Source organism: Neoarius graeffei, chromosome 25 (assembly GCF_027579695.1).
Source record: "Neoarius graeffei isolate fNeoGra1 chromosome 25, fNeoGra1.pri, whole genome shotgun sequence".
Lineage (NCBI taxonomy): Eukaryota > Metazoa > Chordata > Actinopteri > Siluriformes > Ariidae > Neoarius > Neoarius graeffei.
The window spans coordinates 55,328,479-55,354,526 of NC_083593.1; the positions used below are offsets into that span (position 1 = coordinate 55,328,479).

General features: G+C 41.2%; 1 protein-coding gene across 1 annotated transcript in view; it reads left to right on the forward strand.

Moving 5' to 3' along the window:
* igsf9a (immunoglobulin superfamily, member 9a) overlaps positions 1-18,390 on the forward strand; it is a 75,742-nt gene extending 57,352 nt beyond the window's left edge. The window contains exons 9-22 of the mRNA XM_060908749.1: positions 321-463; positions 1,419-1,559; positions 1,794-1,910; positions 2,999-3,152; positions 3,300-3,411; positions 5,707-5,888; positions 6,029-6,246; positions 8,385-8,469; positions 8,627-8,797; positions 8,995-9,019; positions 9,562-11,637; positions 13,101-13,279; positions 14,153-14,286; positions 17,461-18,390. Coding sequence (XP_060764732.1) covers positions 321-463; positions 1,419-1,559; positions 1,794-1,910; positions 2,999-3,152; positions 3,300-3,411; positions 5,707-5,888; positions 6,029-6,246; positions 8,385-8,469; positions 8,627-8,797; positions 8,995-9,019; positions 9,562-11,637; positions 13,101-13,279; positions 14,153-14,277 — 3,728 coding nt within the window. The 3' untranslated portion in view covers positions 14,278-14,286; positions 17,461-18,390. The remainder of the gene's footprint in view (positions 1-320; positions 464-1,418; positions 1,560-1,793; positions 1,911-2,998; positions 3,153-3,299; positions 3,412-5,706; positions 5,889-6,028; positions 6,247-8,384; positions 8,470-8,626; positions 8,798-8,994; positions 9,020-9,561; positions 11,638-13,100; positions 13,280-14,152; positions 14,287-17,460) is intronic.
* Positions 18,391-26,048: the final 7,658 nt, after the last annotated feature.

A 26,048-nucleotide genomic window follows, 5' to 3' on the forward strand; every position in this document is an offset into this window, starting at 1 on the left:
AAAAGTAGCTCAAACACGCCCCATAGTGGTCACATGATATTGTTGCTTGCTTGCTTCAGCAATCTCCGGAATCGTAAAATGTGGGACGCTTTTTATCTCAGCAAAACATTGACACACAGGATACACGGTGTGTGTGTGTGTGTGTGTGTGTGTGTGTGTGTATAGCAGTGAAACGTCTTGAAACTCCAACAGCAACAGAAACAGAACATTTTACCCAGAATTCAACTTTGCAGTCAGAACCTTTAAATTGTATTCCTAATGTGATAATCTTTTGGTTAACAATGTTGTTGAGTGAGTGTTAACCCCTCTCCCTGTAACAGACCCTGCCCAGGTGACCCAGATGCCCGAGCAGATCTTCCTCCCTACAGGAATGAGAGGCGTGATCTCCTGCCCGCTGGTATCTGAACCCCCGCTGCTCCGAGTGGACTGGACCAAAAACGGAAAAGCGCTGGATCTCAACGCTGTGAGAGTTTTTCAGATTCTGAGATTTTTTTCTTCACCAGCTAGAAAATACAGAGCAGCTAAACATAAAATCATTTCTATAACGACTAGGAACGACTTGTACGGTGGACACTGCACGTCATCCAAGTCTAAAAGTAAAGATATTTAACAAAGAAAAATATTTATGTCACATTTATGGGCGGAGGGGCGGCACGGTGGTGTAGTGGTTAGCGCTGTCGCCTCACAGCAAGAAGGTCCGGGTTCGAGCCCCGTGGCCGGCGAGGGCCTTTCTATGCGGAGTTTGCATGTCCTCCCCGTGTCCGCGTGGGTTTCCTCCGGGTGCTCCGGTTTCCCCCACAGTCCAAAGACATGCAGGTTAGGTTAACTGGTGACTCTAAATTGAGCGTAGGTGTGAATGTGAGTGTGAATGGTTGTCTGTGTCTATGTGTCAGCCCTGTGATGACCTGGCGACTTGTCCAGGGTGTACCCCACCTTTCACCCGTAGTCAGCTGGGATAGGCTCCAGCTTGCCTGCGACCCTGTAGAAGGATAAAGCGGCTAGAGATAATGAGATGAACAGCCCACTGTGGTTTATTCCATAAACAGTCAACAAAATTCATCAAAGAACCAAAATGATGCTTCAGAAAACAGGATGCATTTTTAATGAAGAATTATTCTTATTATTTTTTATATTTCATGCATACATTAAATATAGACATTAAACTTTGAGAGACAAAAAAGATTTAAATACATGTTAATAATGAAGGGAACAAAGCAGAAAGAAAAGGAAGGAATAATAAAACCAATAATAAAGAGCTGAGCCAGGACTGAGACAGGAAATAGAACACAGGAAGGACGAGGCTGTGATGCGAACAACACAAATCACATCCCATATTCTGTTGTTTAATGTTTCGAGCTGTAAATATGGTCAGTGTATTAGTAAATAAAATATAATGTTCCTGTTCTCGCTTGGTTCAGTACCCAGGCTGGATCCTGACAGCAGGCGGTTCCATCGTTATCACCACGGCGAATGATGATGCAGTGGGCGTGTACACCTGCACGCCATATAACAGCTACGGGACGATGGGCCAATCAGAACGCACCAGCGTCGTCCTGCAGGTCAGAATCTCATAACGGAAGAAAGCAAGTCCGTGTTCTTCACATACAGTCAGTATAAACGTAAAGTTTCTGTAACAATGAAAGTTATTCAGATTTATTCCTGCAGTTTCACTTCATTATAAAAACAATCCTGAAATTCAGCTCCTCGAGACTTTAAAAGAAAACTGCACTAATAAACTAATACAGGAAATAAGATGAGATCACATGGTGCTGTAATGTGCTGAACTCTTTCAGGACCCTCCGTCTATCGCACTCGCTCCGAGTCAGGAGTACAGGGCCGAGGTGGGGAGCTCGCTGATTATCCCCTGCCAGGCACACGGGGATCCGCCCCCTAAAGTCACATGGACTAAGGTAACCAGGACGTTTATCCAGGGCACTGAGCTCCGTTTACATGCTGTTGAATTCTGCATCCTGATTGGTCAGAAGGTGTTGATTAGTTTCCTGTAACAGCAGCAGCTCTGACTGTAGTGCAGCTGCACATCACAGGTTTATATTAATGCACTCGGTTATCGTTTCCATAGCAACGGCTCAGTCACAGGGAGTCGTACAGCAAACACTCCACGTGAACGGAATTAAAAGGTTACGGTGAGGTTTCTGTAAAGAGACATTTATCTCACGTTCAGGGAAGGAGTCTCCAGTTTCAGTGCTTTCTAACTATCAGGAGGTGAAGCTGTGACTCTGGTGTTCAACATTTTAATGACAGAGGAGTTTCTGCATTGGGTTTTCTTGGTAGCAAGAAAGAAAGAAAGAAAGAACAAAAGGAAAGGAAGAGAAGAGAGAAAGAAAGAAAAAATATAAAAAGAACGGAAGAACAGGAAAGAAAAAGAGAGAAAAAGAAAGACAAAAAAGAGGGCAGAAAAGGGAAAGAAAGAAAGAAAGAAAGAAAGAAAGAAAGAGAAGGAGAGAAAACAAAAGAAAGAAAGAAAGAAAGAAAGAAAGAAAGAAAGAAGAGAAAAAAACAAAAAAGACAAAAAGAAGAGAAGAAAGAAGAGAAAAAAGAAGAGAAGAAAAAGAAAAGAAAGAATAGACAAAAAGAAGGGAAGAAAAAAAAGAGAAAGAAAGAGCTTGTTTCATAGATGCGCCATAACATTAAATGTAACTAGAAATGGATAAAAAGCATTTTTATGCCATTTTTTACTGCATAAAAATGTTAATTGTTGGTAATTTGCTGTTTTATAAGAGCAATAAAACATTTCAGGATGTGATTTTATTTAAATCCTCAGTTGTGGAGAGACTCTCGCTCTTCATCACTCCGTCACTGATTAGTTTCCTGTAACTGTATGGCACAGAGTTTATTCCTCATTTATTTACCACCTGCTTTTAGGTCATCACTTAATCACATAATAATCTCCATGTTATCCTCTTCATTAATAATCTCCATGTTATCCTCTTCATTTTTCCATTACTCTCTCTCTCTCTCTCTCTCTCTCTCGCTCCAGCTCAGTCCATCTGTCTCTCGCCCTCTGTACTCCGTATCAGCGAAAGGCTCTCTGCTCCTTCCGTCTCTGAGTAAAGAGCATTATGGCAAGTGGAACTGCAGTGTGATGAACCGAGTCGCCAACATCACTGCCACCACCACCATCACAGTGTTTGGTGAGGATCAACCCCACAACACACACACACACACACACACACACAGAATGGAGATTTTTCCTTCTTTTCTCTGTATCTTTATGCTGTTTCCTGTTCTCCTCTTTCTCTCTTTCTGTGTGTGTGTGTGTGTGTGTGTGTGTGTGTCAGGTACGAGTCCTCATGCTGTGTCCTCCGTGTCCATTGAAGTCGGAGTAAACCAGGCCAATGTGTCCTGGGTGCCTGGATTTGATGGAGGATTCACACAAACCTTCACTGTCTGGTTCGTGTCTAGAAGCTCATCATTTCTCTCTCTCTCTCTCTCTCTCTCTCTCTCTGTCTCTCTCTCTCTCTGTGCGTGCACTCATGCTGCCTCCATAATAATAAAGCAATAAACACCATATTCAGGACACACAACTTGAAGAGAGAGAGAGAGAAAAAAAGGAAAGGCCAAGGACGCAACAGCTGTTCATTTATAGCTATTATAACGCAAATGAGAACATAATAAATGGGCAAAAATCCACTCAGCAGCCATCTTGACGAAGCTTAAGGGCAGTTATTTTCAGTTACACAAGACCAGGTGTGGCCTCAGAGAGACCCATAAACCAGAAAGGGATTGACATGATGAAGTTTCAAGCACTGATATCTGTATTCATCAGGAAAAGAATCTCAGGCCAATTATTTTCTGTTAATTTCTTAAGTGATTAGCTCTTTTTATTGAAGGGGCGGGGCTTATGTAGCAGTGTGTTGTCTCGACTTGAACCGCCTCTTTTTTTAGCTCACCAGCCGTAGGGTGATGAATTATTGCCATCACGTGGCATCCGTCGTCCGTCTGTCCACAGTTCACAAAAATCCCTCCTCCTCCCTGAGCTTTCAGTCTGCACAAAAGTTACTCCTTGGTTTTATGACTTCTCATTAACAAGTTGCTCATTAGGCCGGTTAACGAACTTTCAGGAAAATCGCTACTCCTCCCTGAGTTTTCAATGGATTTTGATTTGTTTTGAAGTAGGGATTGACCGATATGTTTTTTTCAGGGCCGATACCGATTATTATGGAATTGGGATGCCGATAACCGATATGTGCAACCGATAAATGTAAACATTATAATTCACATGAAATTAAACATAGCACACACTGACACAGACCTTCATATCCATGAAATGTATGTTTAATTGTAAAATTGAACATGAAATTTTGTGCAGGGAGATGCCAGCAGCATTTGTACAATAAAGTCAAACATTAGTTAGAATAAAATGAGAAATAAAATAATAATAAAATAAATATTCACCAATAAAAAAATAAATCACTCCCTACTATATTACAGCTCACCATTTTCAGTGGAAAATAAATGAAAATACACTCTGGATTCTTTTACACTCAGAACTAAGTAAGACTTACCAACTTCAAGTAGTTTTTAAATAACAAATCAAGTGTAGGGAGCTGCCTGCAGCATTTTTTAAAAAGTAAAATCAAACATAAAGTCGGCTATCACTCCCTATTATGTAACAACTTAACAAGTAACCATCTACATTCTAATGCTTTTAATGCCCAAGCCTGATATTCCCAATTTAGGAGGATTATATTGTAGTGAAGGAAGCATTACATGTAGTTTCAGCGAGACTAGTTGGTTGTAGGCTAATTCAAGTGCTTCCTTCCGTAAGCTAAGTTTGCCTGGCTACACAGATGCAAATGGACAATTTTAACGAGTAGTAGATGAAGAATGTAAACATATAATGATGTTGTGCTTTTGCAACTTGTGTGTTTGTGACTTATTGCGGCAAAAGCAGCGTGTCCTTACCTTGAAGTGGGATCTGCTTCTGCCCGAGTGCCCGTACGGCCGCCTTGAAACAGTTCACAGCGTTTAGCTACACGTGTCGATTGGCTATATCTCTTGTGCCAAACAAATCATATGTTGTGGTGGGCGGGACCGTGTTCTTGAACTCAGAGAGGCGAGTGCAGGAAAGGACGTGCAGTGACAGTCGCGTTAGGAACGAAATGGCTGCAAAAAGGCATGTTATCGGCATATCGGTGGAAATTATGGCCGATACCGATAACCCTAAAAATGCAGAATATCGGCCTGATATATTGGCCAGGCCAATTATCGGTCGACCCCTATTTTGAAGAGCAAATGTTCTCATGAAGAACAACTGAGCTAATTATAAATGAGTCTGGTTTCTCATGGTATGGCTGTGTGAGTTACTGCATCGCTGACGCTCTGGTTATTGACTGATGTGGTCACACAGGATCGTACCTGAGTTGTCAAATTAAGTCCAAAACCTCTCAATATGAACGCTAGTTCTGCGTATTCAGAGTTGGATTATGCAGCTGGCTGCAACAAGCTACCTGCATGTATTTGTTTCATGCCTGCAAGGCTGCCAGAGTTCTCCTGAGCACAAGCATGTCCAGACGGGGTTCTCAGTAGTGTTGGATCACGGCCTTGAATTACAAGCCATTAGTCTGTAGTTATGTCAGATCTGAATACTGAGATCTTAATGTATTAACTCAACTCTGGACACGCCCCCCCTCAGTCCACTTCTGATATGTCAGTACAAATATTAGAGTCCTTGTTCTCTTTCAGGTTGAAGTGTGTGTGTGGAGTTGAGGCGCAGCAGAAGTGGCACTCAGCTCCAGGTCCGTCCTCCAGCACCAGCATGTTGGTCAGTGACCTCCTTCCCTCCACTGAGTACCAGTTCAACGTGATGGCTCACAACAAGCTGGGCAGCGGCCCTTTCAGTGACATCACCACTGCCCGAACCATGGGTCAGAACCAGCTTTTATTACCTCTGTTAACCATCTCCAGACCTTCTCTCTCTCTGGATCCATCTGTCTGTTTTGCATTCTGATTTCCACCATGCCACTTGCACAACTTGTGACAACTTTTTTTTTTGCTTCCTATCCAGACGCACTTCCTATATCATCCAAGCTGGAGCCGCCCACACTGCTATCCTTCAACCAGAGCTCTGAGGGTGTTTACCTACGGTGGACGGTGCCATCGCCTCAGCAACTACCTATCGATGGTTTTGTCCTCCAGTCACGTCTTGAACAGGGGGAGTGGAAGACGTTGGATGGGGACATCAGTGTGAATAAGAGTGAAATGCTTGTTCAGGGTTTACAAAAGGTGAGATGAGATGAGATGAGATGAGATGCAAAAATATCAATCCTTATCCTTTCTTCAACTGACTCCATCCCCCATGTTAAAATCGTACATGTCTCAGGAATTGCCTTTAAAGGAAAAGTTAGGGGTGAAGCTAATTTCCAAACCTGAAATATCAAATCAAAAGCAGTGCTTGGAATGAAGAAACACCGGGACATGTCTGATATGTCTGAGTGGTAAATAATATGTTATTACTGACTCTACTGATGGAGACGGTGTATAAAGACGGAATTGCATTCTCATTCAGTCAGAGGTAGCAACATTCCAGCATTAAACATCCCCACGTTGGTAAAACACCTCCGTAAAGTCACATTGCACACACAATTTCCACCTTCTTCCAAACATAGATTGCAACCATTCATCATCCACCAAGTGATTACTGGAGAAGGAAAGACGCACAACTAAAAATACACTTTATTCTTAGGTCCTGGTCACACTACAGCTCACGATGGGTTTGTGAATACTCGGCGATGAAAAATTGGTAGCGTCACCATCAATCGTGTGATGCACAGCAAATGTTCTCCGAGTTGTGTTTTGGTGTCTCTCCACCTCATGAGTGGCCAAAAACAAACAAACATCGCAAAAACTTTCAATTCATGCAGTGAAAATTGGTGATGTTTTCATCAGCAAACTAAGCAGTGAATACTCGCAGATGGGTATGGGAATATTTCATGAAGCTCAGGGAACCTTCATCAAGCCTCTTGAGATATATTTGTCTCGAATCCATGCCCCCGATGCTCATGGGATCCTCATCAATACAGTGGCGAGGCATAGCCTAACCTTCGCCGAGACTTAAAAAGTGGATTTACATTCGGGGACCCAGTCATTATGGGAAACACCTGATGCTGATTTGAGTGCAATCAGCACATGCATATACATAAGGACACTGTTTTCACAGAGACTTTGCAAAGTATTCTATCAGGTATGCAACGGTAGATGGATGTAAGTGCAGGAAGAGTGTTCATTAGCAGGCATGATATTTACAAAAACAAAACCTGAGGCAAGGTCAGAGTAACAAAACACAAACAAAACCAAAAGCAAAACAGAAAACAGAGTATTTAACCAGAGCTGTAAACATAGCTAGAAACAAATGTGATAATGATAATACTTTGCAAAGTCTCTGTGAAAACAGCATCCTTATATGCGTGTGCTGATTGTACTTAAATCAGCATTAGGTGTTTCCCATAACGACTGGGTCCCGAGAGTGCGCACAACGTGCTCTGTGAGCAAGCATGACCGCTCAAGCTGCGCCAGGCTCAAGCGTACGAAAGCATGACAGTCAAGTGTTCACCTGCTGTGTGACCACAACTTTTAGCTCACCTGTATATCGCCATGCATCGCCACCAAAACGTCTCATTTTCATTGATAATATCGCAAAGCATCATGAGCTGTAGTGTGACTGTAGCTTTAATGAGCTTCTACTCTAGAGCAAGGTGGCATGGTGGTGTAGTGGTTTGCACTGCTGCCTCACAGCAAGAAGGTTCTGGGTTCAAGCCCAGTGGTCGATGGGGGCCTTTCCGTGCGGAGTTTGCATGTTCTCCCCGTGTCCGTGTGGGTTTCCTCTGGGCGCTCCGGTTTCCTCCACAGTCCAAAGACATGCAGATTAGGCTAATTGGTGGCTCTAAATTGACCGTAGGTGTGAGGGTGAGTGTGAATGGTTGTTTGTCTCTATGTGTCAGCCTTGCAATGACCTGGCGACTTGTCCAGGGTGTACCCCGCCTTTCACCCGTAGTCAGCTGGGATAGGCTCCAGCTCGCCCATGACCCTGCACAGGACAAGCGGCTATGGATAATGGATGGATGGATGGATGGATGGATGGATGGATGGAAGACTAGTACAGGATGAGTAATCAAAAATGTAATTGTTTTCCTGGAAATCATGACCTTTAAAATTAAAACATGAATATCTCCAAAATACATCAGGGACACTTTCAACATTATAAACTTCACCTTTAAAGTCGCAGTTACATGACATTGAGTATAATAATACTAATTTCAAAGCACCCCATTCTCAGACTGTGATATTTTCATTCTGTGATATTTCAGTAATTGTCATTCCATTCATTGCCTGCCTTTCTTCATTCTCTTTCTGACATTCTGCAGAACCGCAACTATGAGCTAAGACTCCTGTCTCGCCGAGGAGAGCAGCTGAGCATCCCCAGTCATTCGATCAATGTCTCCACTCTGGGTCAGTGCCTCAGCCTTGCTCCACTTTCCTTCCTACTGCTCTGCTTATTCAATTTAGTCCCAAATCTGTTTGGATTCTTGTCATAAATCATCCATTGCTCTGTTTTTCAGTAGTGTGATGGAAATTAAAAAAATATATATATATATTTATTTTGCAGCCGTGGATGCGCCTCCTCCAGGTTCACGCCTCCCAGGGGCAGAACCCCAGCCACTATGGGCTGGAGTCATGATTGGGATGGGTGTCCTGTGCCTTTTTCTTCTGACAGTTTTGGTTACAGTGTGTTTAATTGGCCGTAAAAGAAATCAACGACACAGGAAGATGATGCGGGGTAAAGAAACTATGCTTTTCTTTTCTTTGAAACTGTTTAAAAAAATGAATGTCTAATAAAATCCTTCCCAGCTCAATCAACAGCATTCAATTCCTATTTAGCAAAAAAAAAAAAGAACAACATTAAAGTAATTCTCCCTCAGTTTTCATTTCAATATGTTATTCATTTCCATTGTCTCACACCTTTGCTTATTTCAGATCACTCCTCGCCACCATCTAAGAAGTAAGTGTATTTTATCCATCTCTTATAATTTACTTCATAGTTATAGACAGTGAATGAATTTTGGGACAGAAAACTGTGCAACTGAGACAAAATACAGACCTGCCAATCACAGTAACAATGTGTAGAAGATTTAAACTCTTCAATATCAAATGACCCCTTGGAAACCCCTTCCTCTCATCTCACATGAGAAATATTTTCATCAAAGCTTTCACCTTGACTTGATTTTCTTGCTTGAATGATACACTGATGCAACATTTTACCGTCTGTCATGGTAAATGGACGGAAGATGTTTATTAGCGTTATTGGTTCATTAATGTGAAATCAAATCTATCAGTGTGTATTTGAATTACATTAGACAATTTTAAAATTGTTTTGCTTGTTAGAACTAAGTCCTACATAATGGGGTAGTAAAGGTTGAGTAATCTAAAAATATTACTAAATCAAAAATGACTACACAAATAATAAACTATAACTTTGCTATTTGTTTAATTCAGTTATTACTGCTTTAATCACTAATTCTTTACACCCTGTATCTCCCTCAGAGCTGGCTCAGCCCCTGACAGCCCTGACAGCGTACTAAAACAGAAGCTCCTCCCCCTTCGCCCACTCTCCACTTCCTCCTCCTCCTCCTCAGACCACTCCTCCTTGGACAAATCCAACCGTAACGATAGTCCTGACCAAAAACAGCACCAACTTCCACGTATTCAACCCCCTTCCCAGGGTTCAGTATGTGAGAGTCACCTCCATCGTGCCTCCACTGTAGAGCTCATTCACCGTGGGCCAGATGGCCGATTCATGCTTGAGCCTTATGAAGAATTTAGCACTTCAGTTTCTGCTCCATCCAAGCATGAAATATCAAGGCAAGGCTTTTCACGTTCATCTAAGCAACCTGGTGATGCCACAGTTCGTAAATCCCAATCTTTAAACTCTTACAGGAATGAAAGAAGGCATCCTCCTTTTGTCCTTTCTGTGGACATGCCCTATTGTGGATTGGACATTTCTCCATCTGGCAGAGCAAAAACATTGCCCAGTTATGGCTGCTACTCTGTGTCTCTGGGACAGGAGATCTCAAATAGATCAAGTCTGGCCTCTGAGACCAGTGGTTCGGTTCTCTACCCACCATCGGACAGCTGTCCAACGCTGAAACGTGCTGGCACTCGTTCTACAGCCAGCACTCTTGTTCTGCAAATGGAGCATGAAAAAGAACAAGGTAACCTTAGCCGCTGTCTTAGGCTGGCCCAAGAGAGAGAGGAGCTGGAGCGAGAGTTGCGCAAGTACACTCTAGATCGGAACTTTGAAGTCAAGAGAGGTGGGTCACTCCGAGTGGAGTGCAAGAGGGAAATTGAGGATAATGAGGAAACAGCCTGGAAAAGAAGAGGAATAGGATCCTTGCATGTTACACAACTGTCCAACAGAGGGCAGTCTCTATCCAGGAACACTATTTATCCAAGAGTAAGAGCTTCCTCTTGTATTCCTTGGGAGGCTGGATATATAATGTCTCCCAGTAATCTAGTGCAAGAACAGAATCCCCATGAAAGGACTTTTGAGTGCCCGAAGGATTCTCATTTAAGCCTAATGTCAAGCCACAGGAGGTCTAAAAGTCTAGAGCGAGGGGAGCACCAAAGATCATGTGTTAAAGACCAGTGGCGCAGGCGAACCATGACTGAAGGTGCCCCTGTCAATTTTGATAATAAACATTTAGATCCAACATCGGAAAGATCTCATTATAGTGTGGAGAGCAGCCTGAAGAATCCTGGAGCCTACAGTCACAGTCAACTACGTATTTTCCCAAGAATGAGTCACCTAAGAGATGCACAGCAAGAAGGAACAGCAGAGAAAAGCAGACTGCAGGCTGGCTCTCCGAATGATTACGTGGAGATGTGTGTGGATGAGCCAGAGATACAGGCTCAGGCTCCCCTAACAAGGCCAATGTCGCGGCCCATGGATTCTCAGAGACCCAGTTTATATCAGCTGCAGATGGAGACAGAAAGACAATCAGGGTACAAAACCATTCAAAGAGGCTTGAAAAGAGACCTGGAGAAGATGAGTAGTGGGTCAAGCAGAACCCTTCCTTCAAAACATCAACAAAAGCCAGCTTTCCAAAATGGTCTTAGTGGGGGGTCCCAAGATGTAAATCATCACAAAAGTGCCCCTAGTTTGGATGATAAAATGTACAGTGAGCAATTCCTGCCACCTGATGCCTGGATTGACTCACTAAGCATGGGGCCAAATTCCTCCCTGTCTCCTTCTCCAAGTGGAAAGGAGAACCGGACAACACAGAGTCAAGAAACTAAACCATGTGAACCTTCAGAAATTCAGCTTCAAGACGCCCATCATCAGCAGGCCACTAATAGTGCCTCTACTGCTGACCAAGACTGTCAGCACCATAGTCCGCCTTCCATGCCTCTCGAGGATTCAAGCTGGCCTCCAATGCATTGCTACTCCCCAGAACCTGAGGGAAGTTGCCGGAGTTATGCCAGCCAAAGCAGTGGCAGAGGAAGTCTGGATCAACCGAGCAGCAGGCAGTCTCTATCTTTTAGTCCCCCTTTAAACAGCTCCCTAGAGATCCCTGAAGAGAGCGATAGAGATGAGGCTGGCCAGCGCTCACTGCAGGAATGGTGAGATATATCTGCTTCAATCTCCATTTCTTTGTCCATTATTATTTGATAAGCTCTAAGCTAGTGTTTTTCTAGCCTACAGATATAAAGGAGGGTGTTGGAGCATTAAACCAGCTATTTGAATCAAGTGTGTGAAATAAAAAAAAAAAATAATAAAAAAAAATATAAGGCATGTCAGGGGTCCTTCAATAAAGTGATGGAATCCTGAGTGTGTTAGTGTGGATATAATCCTTTTCTTTCAGAGTATTAACTTGATTAACATAAAACTACATGCAATATTTTTTGGTGTACAATTGCCAGAATTTTTTTTAAATCATATCCAATTTTCTAATAATACAGCTGTAGCCAAGTCCCACTTGCTAGCTGGTTCTCTCCTGTTGCATAACAACTACCAGTGGTGTAGCCCACAGGTTCCCAACCCTGATCCTGGGGAACCAGCTTTCCTGTGCATGCAAATGTTTTCAGTTCAAACTGGGATTCAAGGACCTCTAGGGCTCTGTGATGCATAACCAGGGTGTGTGTGAAATTTTGTTACAGTGATGGAAATCAGGGCAGCACAGTGATGCAGTGGTTAGCACTGTCAGCTCGAAGCAAGAAGGTTCTTGGTTTGAACCTCATGGCTGACTGGGGCCTTTCTCTGGAAAGTTTGCATGAACTCTTCATAACTGAGTGGGTTTCCTGCAGGTGCTCTGGTTTCCTCCCACAGTCCAAAGACATGTGGATTAGGTCAACCGGCTACTATAAATTGCCTGTGAGGGTGAATGGGTGTTTGTCTCTATGTTAGCCTGGTGATAGATTGGCAACCTCCCCAGATTGTACCCCACCTCTTGCCTGAACTCAGCTGGGATTGGCTCCAGCTTCCCCCTGCAAGGCTGATGGATAAGTGGTATGGGTCACCATTATCAAAGGTAGTATATTTCATACAGAATAGTAATAGTTTAATCAGACCCTTAAGAACTCAAAAGAAAGTTCTAATCTCATTATCTGTAGCCGCTTTATCCTGTTCTACAGGGTCGCAGGCAAGCTGGAGCCTATCCCAGCTGACTACGGGCGATAGGCGGGGTACACCCTGGACAAGTCGCCAGGTCATCACAGGGCTGACACATAGACACAGACAACCATTCACACTCACACTCACACCTACGGTCAATTTAGAGTCACCAGTTAACCTAACCTGCATGTCTTTGGACTGTGGGGGAAACCGGAGCACCCGGAGGAAACCCACACGGACACGGGGAGAACATGCAAACTCCACACAGAAAGGCCCTCGCCGGCCACAGGGCTCGAACCCAGGACCTTCTTGCTGTGAGGCGACAGTGCTAACCACTACACCACCGTGCCGCCCCAAAAGAAAGTTGCCTATAAATAATATCAACTTGAGAAATTGGGGTTTGTGGTATTCAGCATGGGTGCTAAAATGAAAACAACAGCAAAAAATCTCTTTTTTACAACTATGTCTTCAGCTCCAGGAGAGATTCTGTTGATGAGAACTACGAGTGGGACTCACACTACGTCTCCACGAACTCTAATGACCCCAAAACATCACTCAGCACAGTCTGCCTGAAGGGGGAGATCCTGAGCAAAGGAAGACAGAGGAGTGCTGTGAATGATGGCAGGCTGGCTCTAAAGCAGGAAAAGAGAGGTGGGGGAAATCTGTTGAATCAGACACACTTGAAAAGTTCTCTGAAATGTTCTGACAGTTAAAATAACTTCTTGATTGAATCCCATTTTATGTAAGCAATAAAACATTTGACAAGGGAGTTCATGTTATTATATTGAAGTTGATTGTTTTTGTATAATAGCATATCCTAGAGTGTTTTATTCATCTTATCAAAGTCAAAGTTCCTCTCATTCCAGGACCTGGTCTTCCCAGGCAGTCTCCCGTCCCAGTACTAACCAGGCCCTTAAGGTGCATTGGGCAGCGCCTATTTCTGCTCCTGTAGCCCTCAGCCTCTCGCCTATACAGCTAGGGTTACAGTGGGGGGCCGGTCCTTTGGTAACTGCAAAAGTTTGACTCCCTACTTGCATCTGTACTGCAGCGTACCTTACCAGATGGTAGTAGGTACCATTTTTATGATGGTCTTTGGTATGACCCGACCATGAGGAGAACTCACGATCTCCCAGTCGAGAGGCGGACACGCTAACCTCTAGGCCAGCTCGCAGTATCTATTCATCTTATACCATATCGAAACCACAAAGTGTAAACTTGTCAGTCTTGAAGATTTCAGAGAACTTAAAGTTATAGCTTTACCTCAGACTGTTAAAAAGCGTTAGCACTTCCATAAATATTAAATAAACACATTTCTCCTTACAGAAAACTTCACCATATTAGCGATTGCACATGTTTATTTGGCACATCCTCCGTACAAGTCCCTGTGAACAAGCTATTACTACAGAAACAAGAGCTCATTAATATAAACTAGTAGACAAATCTTTGAATTAATCAACACCTTATAACCAATTGAAAGTGAAAATTCAACCATTTTTGTGTTTTTATTAATGTGTGTGTTTGCAGGACTGTACCACTCGGTGAGCATTTTGCCCCCCAGCTGCGAACAGTCTCTCCTGGAACAGGAAATTCAGCACGGCTCCATGTGCTACCCTGACTCTGGTCCTAATCCTGATGCTGTGCTATTCTGAGTCTTAATGGTAAGGACATTTACACTTTGTTCACACTAGCAGGTAACAAAGTATAGTGTCTTGCAAAAGTATTCATCCCCCTTGGTGTTTGTCCTCTTTTGTCACATTACAAGCTGGAATTAAAATGGATTTTTGGGGGGTCAGCACCTTTTGATTTACACAACATGCCTACAACTTTAAAGGTGCAAATTGTTTTTTATTATGACAAACAATAATTAAGATGAATAAAAAAAAATTGCTGCAATTACAGCTGCAAGTCTCTTGGGGTATGTCTCTATTAGCTTAGCACATCTAGCCACTGGGATTTTTGCCCATTCCTCAAGGCAAAACTGCTCCAACTCCTTCAAGTTAGATGGGTTACATTGGTGTACAGAAATCTTCAAGTTATGCCACAGATTCTCAATTGGATTGAGGTCTGGGCTTTGATTAGGTCATTCCAAGACATTTAAATGTTTCCCTTTAAACCACTCCAGTGTAGCTTTAGCAGCATGTTTAGGCTCATTGTCCTGCTGAAATGTGAACCTTCGTCCCAGTCTCAAACCTCTGGCCGACTCAAACAGGTTTTCCTCCAGAATTGCCCTGTATTTAGTGCCATCCATCTTTCCTTCAGTCCTGACCAGCTTTCCTGTCCCTGCAGATGAAAAACATCTCCACAGCATGATGCTGCCACCACCATGCTTCACTGTAGGAATGGTGTTCTCAGGTTGTTGGGTTTGTGCCACACATGGCATTTCCCATGATGGCTAAAAAGATCAATTTTAGTCTCATCTGACCAGAGAATCTTCTTCCATGTGTTTGGGGAGTCTGCCACATGCTGTTTGGCAAACTCCAAATGTGTTTTCTTAAGCAATGGCTTTTTTTCTTGCCACTGTTCCATAAAGCCCCGCTCTGTGGAGTGTACGGCTTAAAGGCTTAAAATACTCCCATCTCTGCTGTGGATCTTTGCAGCTCCTTCAGTGTTATCTTGGTGTCTTTGTTGCATCTCTGATTAATGCCCACCTTGCCCGGTCTGTGTGTTTTGGTGAGTGGCCTTCTCTTGTCAGGTTTGTACAGCAGTGGTGCCATGTTCTTTCCATTTTGCTATAATGGACTTAATGGTGCTCCCTGGGATATTCAAAGTTTGGGATATTTTTTAATGACCCAACCCTGATCTATACTTCTCCAGAACTTTGTCTCTGACCTGTTTGGAGGCTCCTTGGTTTTCATGTTGCTTGCTTAGCAGTGTTGCAGAGTCAGGGTCCTTCCAGAACAGGTTGATTTATACAGACATCATGTGACAGATCATCTCATCTCATCTCATCTCATTATCTGCAGCCGCTTTATCCTGTTCTACAGGGTCGCAGGCAAGCTGGAGCCTATCCCAGCTGACTACGGGCGAAAGGCGGGGTACACCCTGGACAAGTCGCCAGGTCATCACAGGGCTGACACATAGACACAGACAACCATTCACACTCACATTCACACCTACGCTCAATTTAGAGTCACCAGTTAACCTAACCTGCATGTCTTTGGACTGTGGGGGAAACCGGAGCACCCAGAGGAAACCCACACGGACATGGGGAGAACATGCAAACTCCACACAGAAAGGCCCTCGCCGGCCACGGGGCTCGAACCCGGACCTTCTTGCTGTGAGGTGACAGCACTAACCACTACACCACCGTGCCACCCGTGACAGATCATGTGATACTTTGCACACAGGTGGATCTTAATCAACTAATTATGTGACTTATGAAGTGAATTGGTTGGAGCAGCTCTTATTTAGGGGTTTCATACGAAAGAGGGTGAATACCTATGCACACTCCAGATTTCTGTTTTTTTCATCTTAATTATTGTTTGTGTCACAATAAAACAATAATGTGCACCTTTAAAGTGGTCGGCATGTTGTGTAAATCAAATGGTGCCAACCCTCCAAAAATCCATTTTAATTCCACCTTGTAATGTGGCAAAACAGGACAAACACCTAGGGGGATGAATACTTTTGCAAGGCGCTGTAATTGGTCATCCTTCAATTTCTATGCATGCGCATGATGTGAAGCCACGATTTCACCAACAGTGTGACAAGTGTGATATTTGAAGTGGGATTTTCTCAGTTCTGTGCTCATTAGGTCATTTCTTCAGTTTCCTACTTTAGTTCCTACCTGCAATTAGTTTCCATTTACTCATGGAAAAAAGGAAAATAAAAACCTTACATCCATGGTTTTGTCTTAGCCTCTCATTAATTATAAATAATTAATGAGAGGCTAAGATCTCATCTCATTCATCTCATTATCTGTAGCCGCTTTATCCTGTTCTACAGGGTCGCAGGCAAGCTGGAGCCTATCCCAGCTGACTACGGGTGAAAGGCGGGGTTCACCCTGGACAAGTCGCCAGGTCATCACAGGGCTGACACATAGACACAGACAACCATTCACACTCACATTCACACCTACGCTCAATTTAGAGCCACCAGTTAACCTAACCTGCATGTCTTTGGACTGTGGGGGAAACCGGAGCACCCGGAGGAAACCCATGCAGACACGGGGAGAACATGCAAACTCCACACAGAAAGGCCCTCGCCGGCCCCGGGGCTCGAACCCAGACCTTCTTGCTGTGAGGCGACAGCGCTAACCACTACACCACCGTGCCGCCCGAGAGGCCAAGATGAAAAATATAAAAATAAAACAGGAAAATAAAGCATGGAAGGATGTAGGAGGAATTGTTTGTGCTTGTAGTGAGTGTACATACCTAGGACAGTTAATGCTTTGCTAATCGAATCTAATCTACTCTGAAAATGAAGCTAGCATGAAGCCAAGGAAACACGGAAATCAAGCTGTAGGCTGTAGAGTGTCTGATCACAAATAAAAATATGTCAGCGCACATCCACAACAAGTGATACAAGAGTCTTGGAATGTGCTAGTGTGAATACAGGGTCATGTCCACGGTCTACCGAGTGTGTGTGGCTGTGTGTGTGTGTGTGTTTGTCTATACAGATAATAAATCAGAAATATGAGAATATGAGAACTGTCTTCCTTGCCAAAAGTAATATTGTATTAGACACATGATTAAGCTGAATGATAACTACATATATTACATTCTCAGACAGAACAGCTCTATTTAATATTTTAATATTGAGTATTACTCAGAGCTAACCCCAATGCATATTTGATACTGCTATCTAACAGGATCTCTTTCTGTGTAAAACAGGATCCTGTGCACCAAGCATGATGGACCAGAGAGCAACGATGTTATCCTCATACACATCCAAACATGACAGCATTGACGACTTTGATGAGAAAGCAACAAAGCAAAGCAGAACCAAGAAGCAGAACTTGAAGTTTCTTGAAGTTTCCTCAGCACGGATAAGCAGTAAAAAGAAAAAAAAATCACTTTCCGTTCCACTTTATGCGACCTTAATGCCTATTAAGTGGAAATATGCAAATGAAGGCAGCCCAATATTTTCCTGGACGAGTCCAGCCATCATGACATCTCCGGTGACATTTGGATTCAGGAATCATTTCAGCATGGAATTGAGGAGAGCGACTCTGATTGGTTGCACTCACCAGACTCAAAGGGTGAAGGAAATGAAGCCGTCGTTTCATCACTCTCCTGAGATTACACTGAGAAGGAAAGTTACTCAAGAACCTGCTCGAAATAAGCTGCTCTGATCTTTTGACACTGTGATTCACACGTCCTGTATCTGAAGGGAAAAAAAAACAACGGTTTATGCCAAGGATGGAACAGGTTTAAATTGAGCAAGGTTGCCAGTCCAGATGGTCCGACTCGGGTATTTTTGAGTTTGAGATGCAGTTTGAAGCAGACTTTGTACACAGTGATTATCTGTGGACATCATTATTGATTGGTGCTCAGAGGCAGAGCGGTGGGATTAAAGGGCTGGTCAGTTGTCAGGAAAAAAGTTATCAAGTGAACGCTTTCTTTTTGCACTCATTGCCTTTGAGAATAACACAAGAGGATGTGAACTGTGATTGGTACTCTGAGGGCGTAAGAACTGATCCATTATGCAATATAATGTGAAAATGGCTTGATGGAAGGCAGAGTTTACTTTTTCAAAACAAAACTTACATGAAGGATTACAATGAAAAGAACAACCAAGATCACATTAAACTGTTTAATACATTTTTCTACTCAACATCACACATATATATATATATAAACTTTATTTTTTCAAATATTTTTAGCCTCATTCATCAAAACTATATAGAAATGGATTTACTTGTAAATTATTTGCCTTTATACAAGAAATAGTTTCTGGTTTCATGAAAATCCAGTTGTGTTTGTATACATTTTTGTATAATGAGACTCAGTAATGGGAATCTCAATCGATTGGCTTCAAAATGTATCATTGTTGATGAGTTGCTGCGATTTTATTGATCTACGCATTACAGAAAACATCTATTTAACAATTATTCCATGAAATCAAGTCGCACATGAGCTGATAGTGCCGGGTTGGCTATAAGCCGTGTACGTCAAGATTGAGTGGAATGACTGTTTTATTCTATCCACATTCACTGGATTTTGAGAAACAGAGCATTTTTATTTTTGCAAATTCAATAAAAAAAAAAATTCAACAAATTTTTAGATGAAGAATGTAAACAAACCGGCAAAATGACAGTAGCAATTTGTGAAAAATGCAATAATAATTATTATTATTGAAAAAAAGAGATACATTCTTACCATCAAATACTTTTATTCCATATTTTGTTGCTTTATTTTTTGCATTTCTGAGGGTTTCGTTTTTGAGTAGAGTTTTTAATTTCATCCTCCACCATTTTGTTTTTGTCTACTAACAGTATATGAGCTGATATCCTCATAGTAGAGCGGCCAATCAGAGCGTGCGATTGCTCATATCCAGTGAATGTGGATAGAATATAAATTAATACCAGGTGTTCAATTAAAACAAAAGAAAAAAGAGGAGGAGTTACTGTAGTGTGTGTCTAAGAGCTGAAGCGCTGCAGTGGCTGAGCTGCGTTATTGGATTTAGAAGATTTACAAGGTGCTCTTCCACTGTTTCGTCGTCATCTTGATGTTCTCTGTGAAGTTTGCCTTTGATGGAGTTTTATAGGCGTGGCTGAATGTAAATACGCCATGAACACGTTTATTTACAGATGATTAACAGTTAGCAAAAAAACAACAACAACAACAAAAAAACAATGCACAAGTATGAAGAATATCAACGTTATTCTGTGTAGTATTTTAAATCTGGTGGGAGTTTTTAGTTTGTGTATCTAGTTTGATATTTAGTTGACCCATGAAAACAAAGCTTGATAAACGAGGCCCACTGTGTGATGAACCGAGTAAGAAGAGCAATTTAAAAATGGCTTGTGAGAACACACAGTTTGCCAGACATAATACTTTTATAAAGAAAGACTCAGGATGTGGAACAGCACATTAAATGTCAGCTTGGTTTCCAGGGAAACACACAGACACACACACACTAACACACTCCTTTAAACTTTGTGGATGCGGTCTCAGTGTATAGATCTGCACCGAGAGCAAAGCACAAACCGTCTCTTGTGGTATCATCAATATCCCGATTGAACTGGTCATTAAAATCGCCACACCAATCGCAATCGACTTTTTATTTGAACTTTGTGAGAAAGAAGCCGGGAACGAGACGGAGCTGCAGGACTTAAAACATACAGTGGGGAAAACAAGTATTTGATCCCTTGCTGATTTTGTTGATTTACCCACTAAGAAAGACTCGATCAGTCTGTAATATTAATGGTAGGTGTAGTCTAACATGCTGAGACAGAATATCACAAAGAAAATCAAGAAATCGACTTTAAAGAATTTGTATTAATTTATTTGCATTTTATTGAGGAAAATAAGTATTTGAACCCTCTTGCCAAAAGGACTTAGTACTTTGTGGCAAACCCCTTATTAGCAAGCACAGAGGTCAGACGTTTTTTGTAGTTGATGACCAGGTTTCTGCACATATTAGGAGGAATTTTGGTCCACTCTTCTTTGCAAATGATCTCTAAATCATCAAGATTCCGTGACTGTCGCTTGGCAACTCTGAGCTTCAGCTCTCTCCATAGATTTTCTATAGGATTCAGGTCCGGAGACTGGCTGGGCCACTTCATGACCTTGATATGTTTCTTCTTCGGCCGTTCCTTGGTTGCCTTGGCTGTATGCTTTGGGTCATTATCCTGCTGGAAGACCCATCCACGACCCATTTTAAGCTTCCTGGCAGAGGGAAGGAGGTTTTCACTTAGGATTTTACGGTACATGGTTCCGTCCATCCTCCCATTGATACGGTGAAGTAGCCCTGTGCCCTGTGCAGAAAAACACCCCCAAAGCATAATGTTACCACCTCCATGCTTGACAGTGGGGATGGTGTTCTTGGGGTCATAAGCAGCATGTCTCTCCCTCCAGACACGACGGGTTGAATTGATGCCAGAGAGCTCAATTTTGGTCTCATCTGACCATAACACCTTCTCCCAGTCACTCTCCAAGTCATTCAGATGTTCATTGGCAAAGTTCAGGCGGGCCTGCACATGTGCTTTCTTAAGCAGGGGTACTTTGCGAGCACTGCAAGATGTTAGACCATTGCGGTGTAAAGTGTTACCAACTGTTTGCTTGGTGACTGTGATCCCAGCTGCTTTAAGATCATCCACTAACTCTGCCCGTGTTGTATTAGGTCTATTTCTCACCGTTCTCATGATCCTGGAAACCCCACAAGGTGAGATCTTGTTTGGAGCCCCAGACCTAGGTCGATTGATGATCATGTTGTGAGTCTTGTACTTGCGCACAATTGCACCAACAGTTGTCACCTTAATGCCCAGCTTCTTGCTAATGGTTTTGTAGCCCATACCGGTCTTGTGCAGGTCTACAATCTTCTCCCTTAAATCCACAGAAAGCTCTTTAGTCTTTCCCATGTTGGAGAGTTTGGAGTCTGACAAACTGATTGATTCTGTGGCCAGGTAGCTTTTATACAAGTCATTAGTGATATCAGGTGTCTTCAATTTAGGTGACAAGGTAATTTGGAGAGTCTAACTTGTCTGTATTAACAAGAACTCTTGATGGTTACTAGGAGATCAAATACTTCTTTTTCTCAATAAAATACAAATAAATTAATATAGATATTTAAAAGTTATTTTCTGGATTTTCTTTTTGATATTCTGTCTCCACATGTTAGAATACACCTACCATTAAAATTACAGACTGATCAAGTCTTTCTTAGTGGGTAAACCAACAAAATCAGCAAGGGATCAAATACTTGTTTTCCCCACTGTACAATAGGTGGAAAATTACAAATATAGAACAAGATACTCAGTTATCATGGACAGTAATATGTCGTATCATGCAGTGTTTTCCAAAACCATCCTCTGGGATTCCAGATCCAAAATTTTGTCTTTATTCAGCACTGAAAACTGAAAAAGAGTAAAAACGTGGAGTGATTTGGGAAACGCTGACGAGCCTCGCTAAGTTGCTGAAACAGAGTCATTTGGCTTTCAGGCTTTGGTATCAGAGAGGATTAAGTCTAATTACACATTGTGGATTTCACAGTAGGTGATCTTCTTTGAAAGCTTCTGTCTCTGTAAAGAAAAAAGAATAAAAACAATCTGACAGTTTCATTTTTTCTAATAACTCTAATAAGCTCACATTGTTGTGTAGAATTGAAAATTAGGATTAAAGAAAAGCCTGAAGACAATCAAAGATGAAATGATAGACATCTTCAGCTTCATCATTATTTTATCCTCATTCACATCTTTTTTCTTTCATTCTTTTAAACCCACCACCACCACCACCACAGACCTTGATAGCAGTTTATTTTTTACTGTTAAAGACAGAGAAGGAAAAAAAAGGGAAAGGAAATCAATAGAAGTGAATGAATTATTTGAATAAATAAAATATGAAACAATTTGTAATGATAATATCCATCAAGAAATCAAACACAATCGTAGAAAAATCTCTAGACTACCAGGCCCCGTGAACAGAATACACATCCAGACTGTTAGATTTTCAATCCCAGCTTTCTGGATGATAAGGGAGCTCCTTTTTCTTCTTTAATTTATTCATCCAACAAACACAGAAATAAAATTTCCCATCAGCTTTCGCAACACTAAGAGTTGGGGTCAGAGTAGGTTAAAAAAAATAACCTGGGGGAGGGGGATAATATTCCGACAAAAAACTCAATTCCTGAAATTAAAGTTATAAATTTCTGACAAAATCTTGGATGTTCTCTGAGATTGTAAAATCACAAATTTATGAGAAAAAGCTTACGAATTTACATGGAAAAAAAGTCTGAAATTTGTGAGGAAAAAGTCATAAATTTACAAGAAAAAGTCACAAATTTAGGTGAAAAAAAGGCAAATTTATGAGAATAAAAAGTCACAAATTTGCAAGAAAAAAGACAAATATATGAGAAAATGTCACAAATTTAGGTGAAAAAAGTCACAAACTTACAAGAGAAAAAAGTCACAAATTTGCGAGGAAAATTTCACAAATTTATGAGAAAAGTCGCAAATTTACAGGAAAATAATTTTTACAAATTTACAAGAAAAATTTACAAGAGAAAAAAAATCACAAATTTGTGAGACAAAAAATCACAAATTTACAAGAAAAAAAAGTCACAAATTTGCAAGGAACAAACCTTGAAATAGTGTTTCTTTGTCAAGGAAGCACATTGACTACAAAGTCTGCATGTCCTGTAACTCTCATCTCAGCCGTTTCAAAGTGACAGAGATTTGGGCGAATGAGAAAAATCTGCATACTGAAAATAACAGAAACTTAACTTTCACAATAATTTACATTTATAAACAGTTTATACCAAAAAATACACAGATAAATAAAGCTGTGCTGTTTAAACATTCATCTCCCATTGCATCCAGGAAGCACAACAATCACATGCTTCCTGGCTGCAGTGCATTCTGAGAAACATAGTTAAAAATCCCTTAGCATTTTATTCCATTATATTGCAGGATTGAAGAGGAAAGACTGCATTTCTTTTAACTCTCAGCTCAGCCGTGGCAGCTGTGGTGTGATGACGCTGATCTGGTCTTGCAAAGTGAAGCGATCTGGTTCCTTGACACAACAACAACACTATTTTCCAAGTTTATTTTTTCTTGTAAATTTGTGACTTTTCACATAAATTTGTGAATTTATTTCTTGCAAATCAATGACTTTACAATGTCAGAGAATATCCGAGTTATTTTTCTCGTAAATTTACGACTTTAATCTTGGAATTTCTGAGTTTCATCTCAGAATATTAACCCCTCCCTTTTTTTTTTTTTTACCTCCAGTGGCTCTAATGCACTGTTATCCAAAGCAAACTATTCACCTTATTCATCTGATCATTCACATATTTCTCAGTGGCGCTAAAAGCAACTTGAGGCATTTTCTCTCTCTCTTTTTTTTTTACTAGCCGTATTAATCAGATAGAAAGGATGCTGGACAATCTTGAGAATCAGAATGTGAGATAAAAATGACCCTGTAAATCAGCAAAATAGGGCATGATGTAGGGAAAAAAATGTGAGCATGACACAGTGACATGCTAGCTCAAAGCTCTCACCGTTGAAATGCTGTAAATACGATGCTTCAGCACCAGACACACTATCAGGAGAAGACTCTTATCATAAACTCTACAGGCAGCATAAAGTTACACAGATGTATTTTTGCATTTCCTCTTATTCAGTTCTGAGCAGGGGCAATATAAACAAAATAAACGAACCACGAAAAGAGAAAACATGCTGTGAACGTTGGCTTCTGAGATCCTGCGATGTGCATCAGGAACACTGCTGATCCTGTAATCCTGCCCTTTAATAAACCACAGCAGAACCTTCACATCATGAAATGAGAAATGGTGTGTAAAATGAGTTTCATTATCTGCTTTACCTGCACCGTACACAGCGTACAATTGTTTTATTCCGTTTCCTTTACGGGAAATTAGGTGTATCATCATGCACGCTTGCTTCAGACCAACCGTGATCGACGTTTACGCCAAATCAGGAGAGTTAATGAAGTGTCGCATCTCTATCCAGCTTCATAGTCGAGTAGACGCTGAAAATTAGTCACAAATAGGAAGAGAAGTGTTTTAAAAGAGTTTCTCAGCGTTTAAAGCCATTCCATGTTTGTATGTAAAGCACCAGACTGTGTCTTCAGTCATAAGAAGCCACACTGAAATGCTTTTTCCTCAACATTCTCGATTCGGATGGTCTGAAGGCCTTGATTAATTTTCTATAACATTCCTTGGCTCTATTATCTATGTTATTGTTTCCATGGTAACAGCTCATCCACAGGGATACGTTTAGTAATCACTGATATGCAGAGATGTTTCTTTAACGTTTATAGAACAAGTCTGCAGTGTCACTGTCATTGATTTGCTGTGACCTTAAATTTTCTGATGTTTTCGAGACAGAAGAGCTTATGCTTTTTGTGCTTCAGACTGTTTATATCCACTTTGATGTAACGAAACAGGAAATGGGTTGTTTTGTGAATATTAATTGCAACTATAAATAGATAAGTATTATTCTATCCACATTCACTGGATATAAGCAATCATGCACTCTGATTGGCTACTCTACTACTAGGCTATCAGCTCATATACCATGAGTAGAGAAAAACAAAATGGTGGAGCGTGTTGCTGAACCAACTGAGGATGGAATATTTATTATAATAATAATAATAATAATTATTATTATTGCAGTTTTCACAAATTGCTCCTGTCATTTTGCCAGTTTGTTAACATTCTAAGTGGAACTGATTTTGTCGGACGTTTTATATGAAGTTCTTAATTTACTGAATTTGCAAAAATTTTTTAAAATGCTCAGTTTCTCAAAATGCAGTGACTGTGGTTAGACACGCCTCATCAGCTATCAGCTCATGTATGACTCGATTTCATGGAATAACTTAAATGTATAGCTGTTTAATGAGGATGTAATCATGTCATCATTGACAAATCATATAAGAGGAATAAAAGACTCCAGGATGTGCTGTTGTAGGAAACTAATCAACTTCCAGGTGGAACAGGAACCTGTTTCATCCTGTCTAATGGAACAAGAGCTAATTGAAATCTTCACTGCTTAATCGTTATAACCGATTTGTTCTCTATTCTACTGTGACCAAAGTGAGTGTGAAGGATGGAAGGATGCATACAAAGACACATTTGTAACACATGCTCTATTTTGCGAATTATATTTTTGTACTTTACGGTTCGCTGTTCATGTTGACATTGTGATGTTGTGCACATTCCATTTTTTTTTAAATTTTGCCTTTCTTTGCAACCTTGTGATATAAATATGCTGATATGTAAATGTTTATATACAGTAAATGTACAAATCGACTACCACGTGCTGTCCATCCAAATTTTAGAGTATTTTTCTACAGTAGTTTTTTTTTCTTATTTCTTTTTAAAAATCCCAGGTTCATCAATAAATAAGAGAACACTTCCAGAACTGCAAAATCTCCATCTGTTTAAACCAAAACAAACGTGTTACAGCTTTGTACAGTGATTTTATCCTCAAGATCACACTGGATATTTCTGTGTGATGAGTTCATACATTAAAAGTAAATGATTATTAGTAGATGGTGTGTGTGTGTGTGTGTGTGTGTGTGTGTAATGTCCCCTCAAGGATATGAATATCAGACAGGTTTGGCATTCAGTTTTTACAGTCAACTAAAAGAGCCAAAAGGTTTCCTGAGGTTGTGGTTTTGTTAGATTAGAATTAATTAGCTGCATTAATAATGTAATCCATGGAAGGTCCTCACAAGGATAGTAAGACAAACGTGTGTGTGTGTGTGTGTGTGTGTGTGTGTTTAACGACAAATTCTTC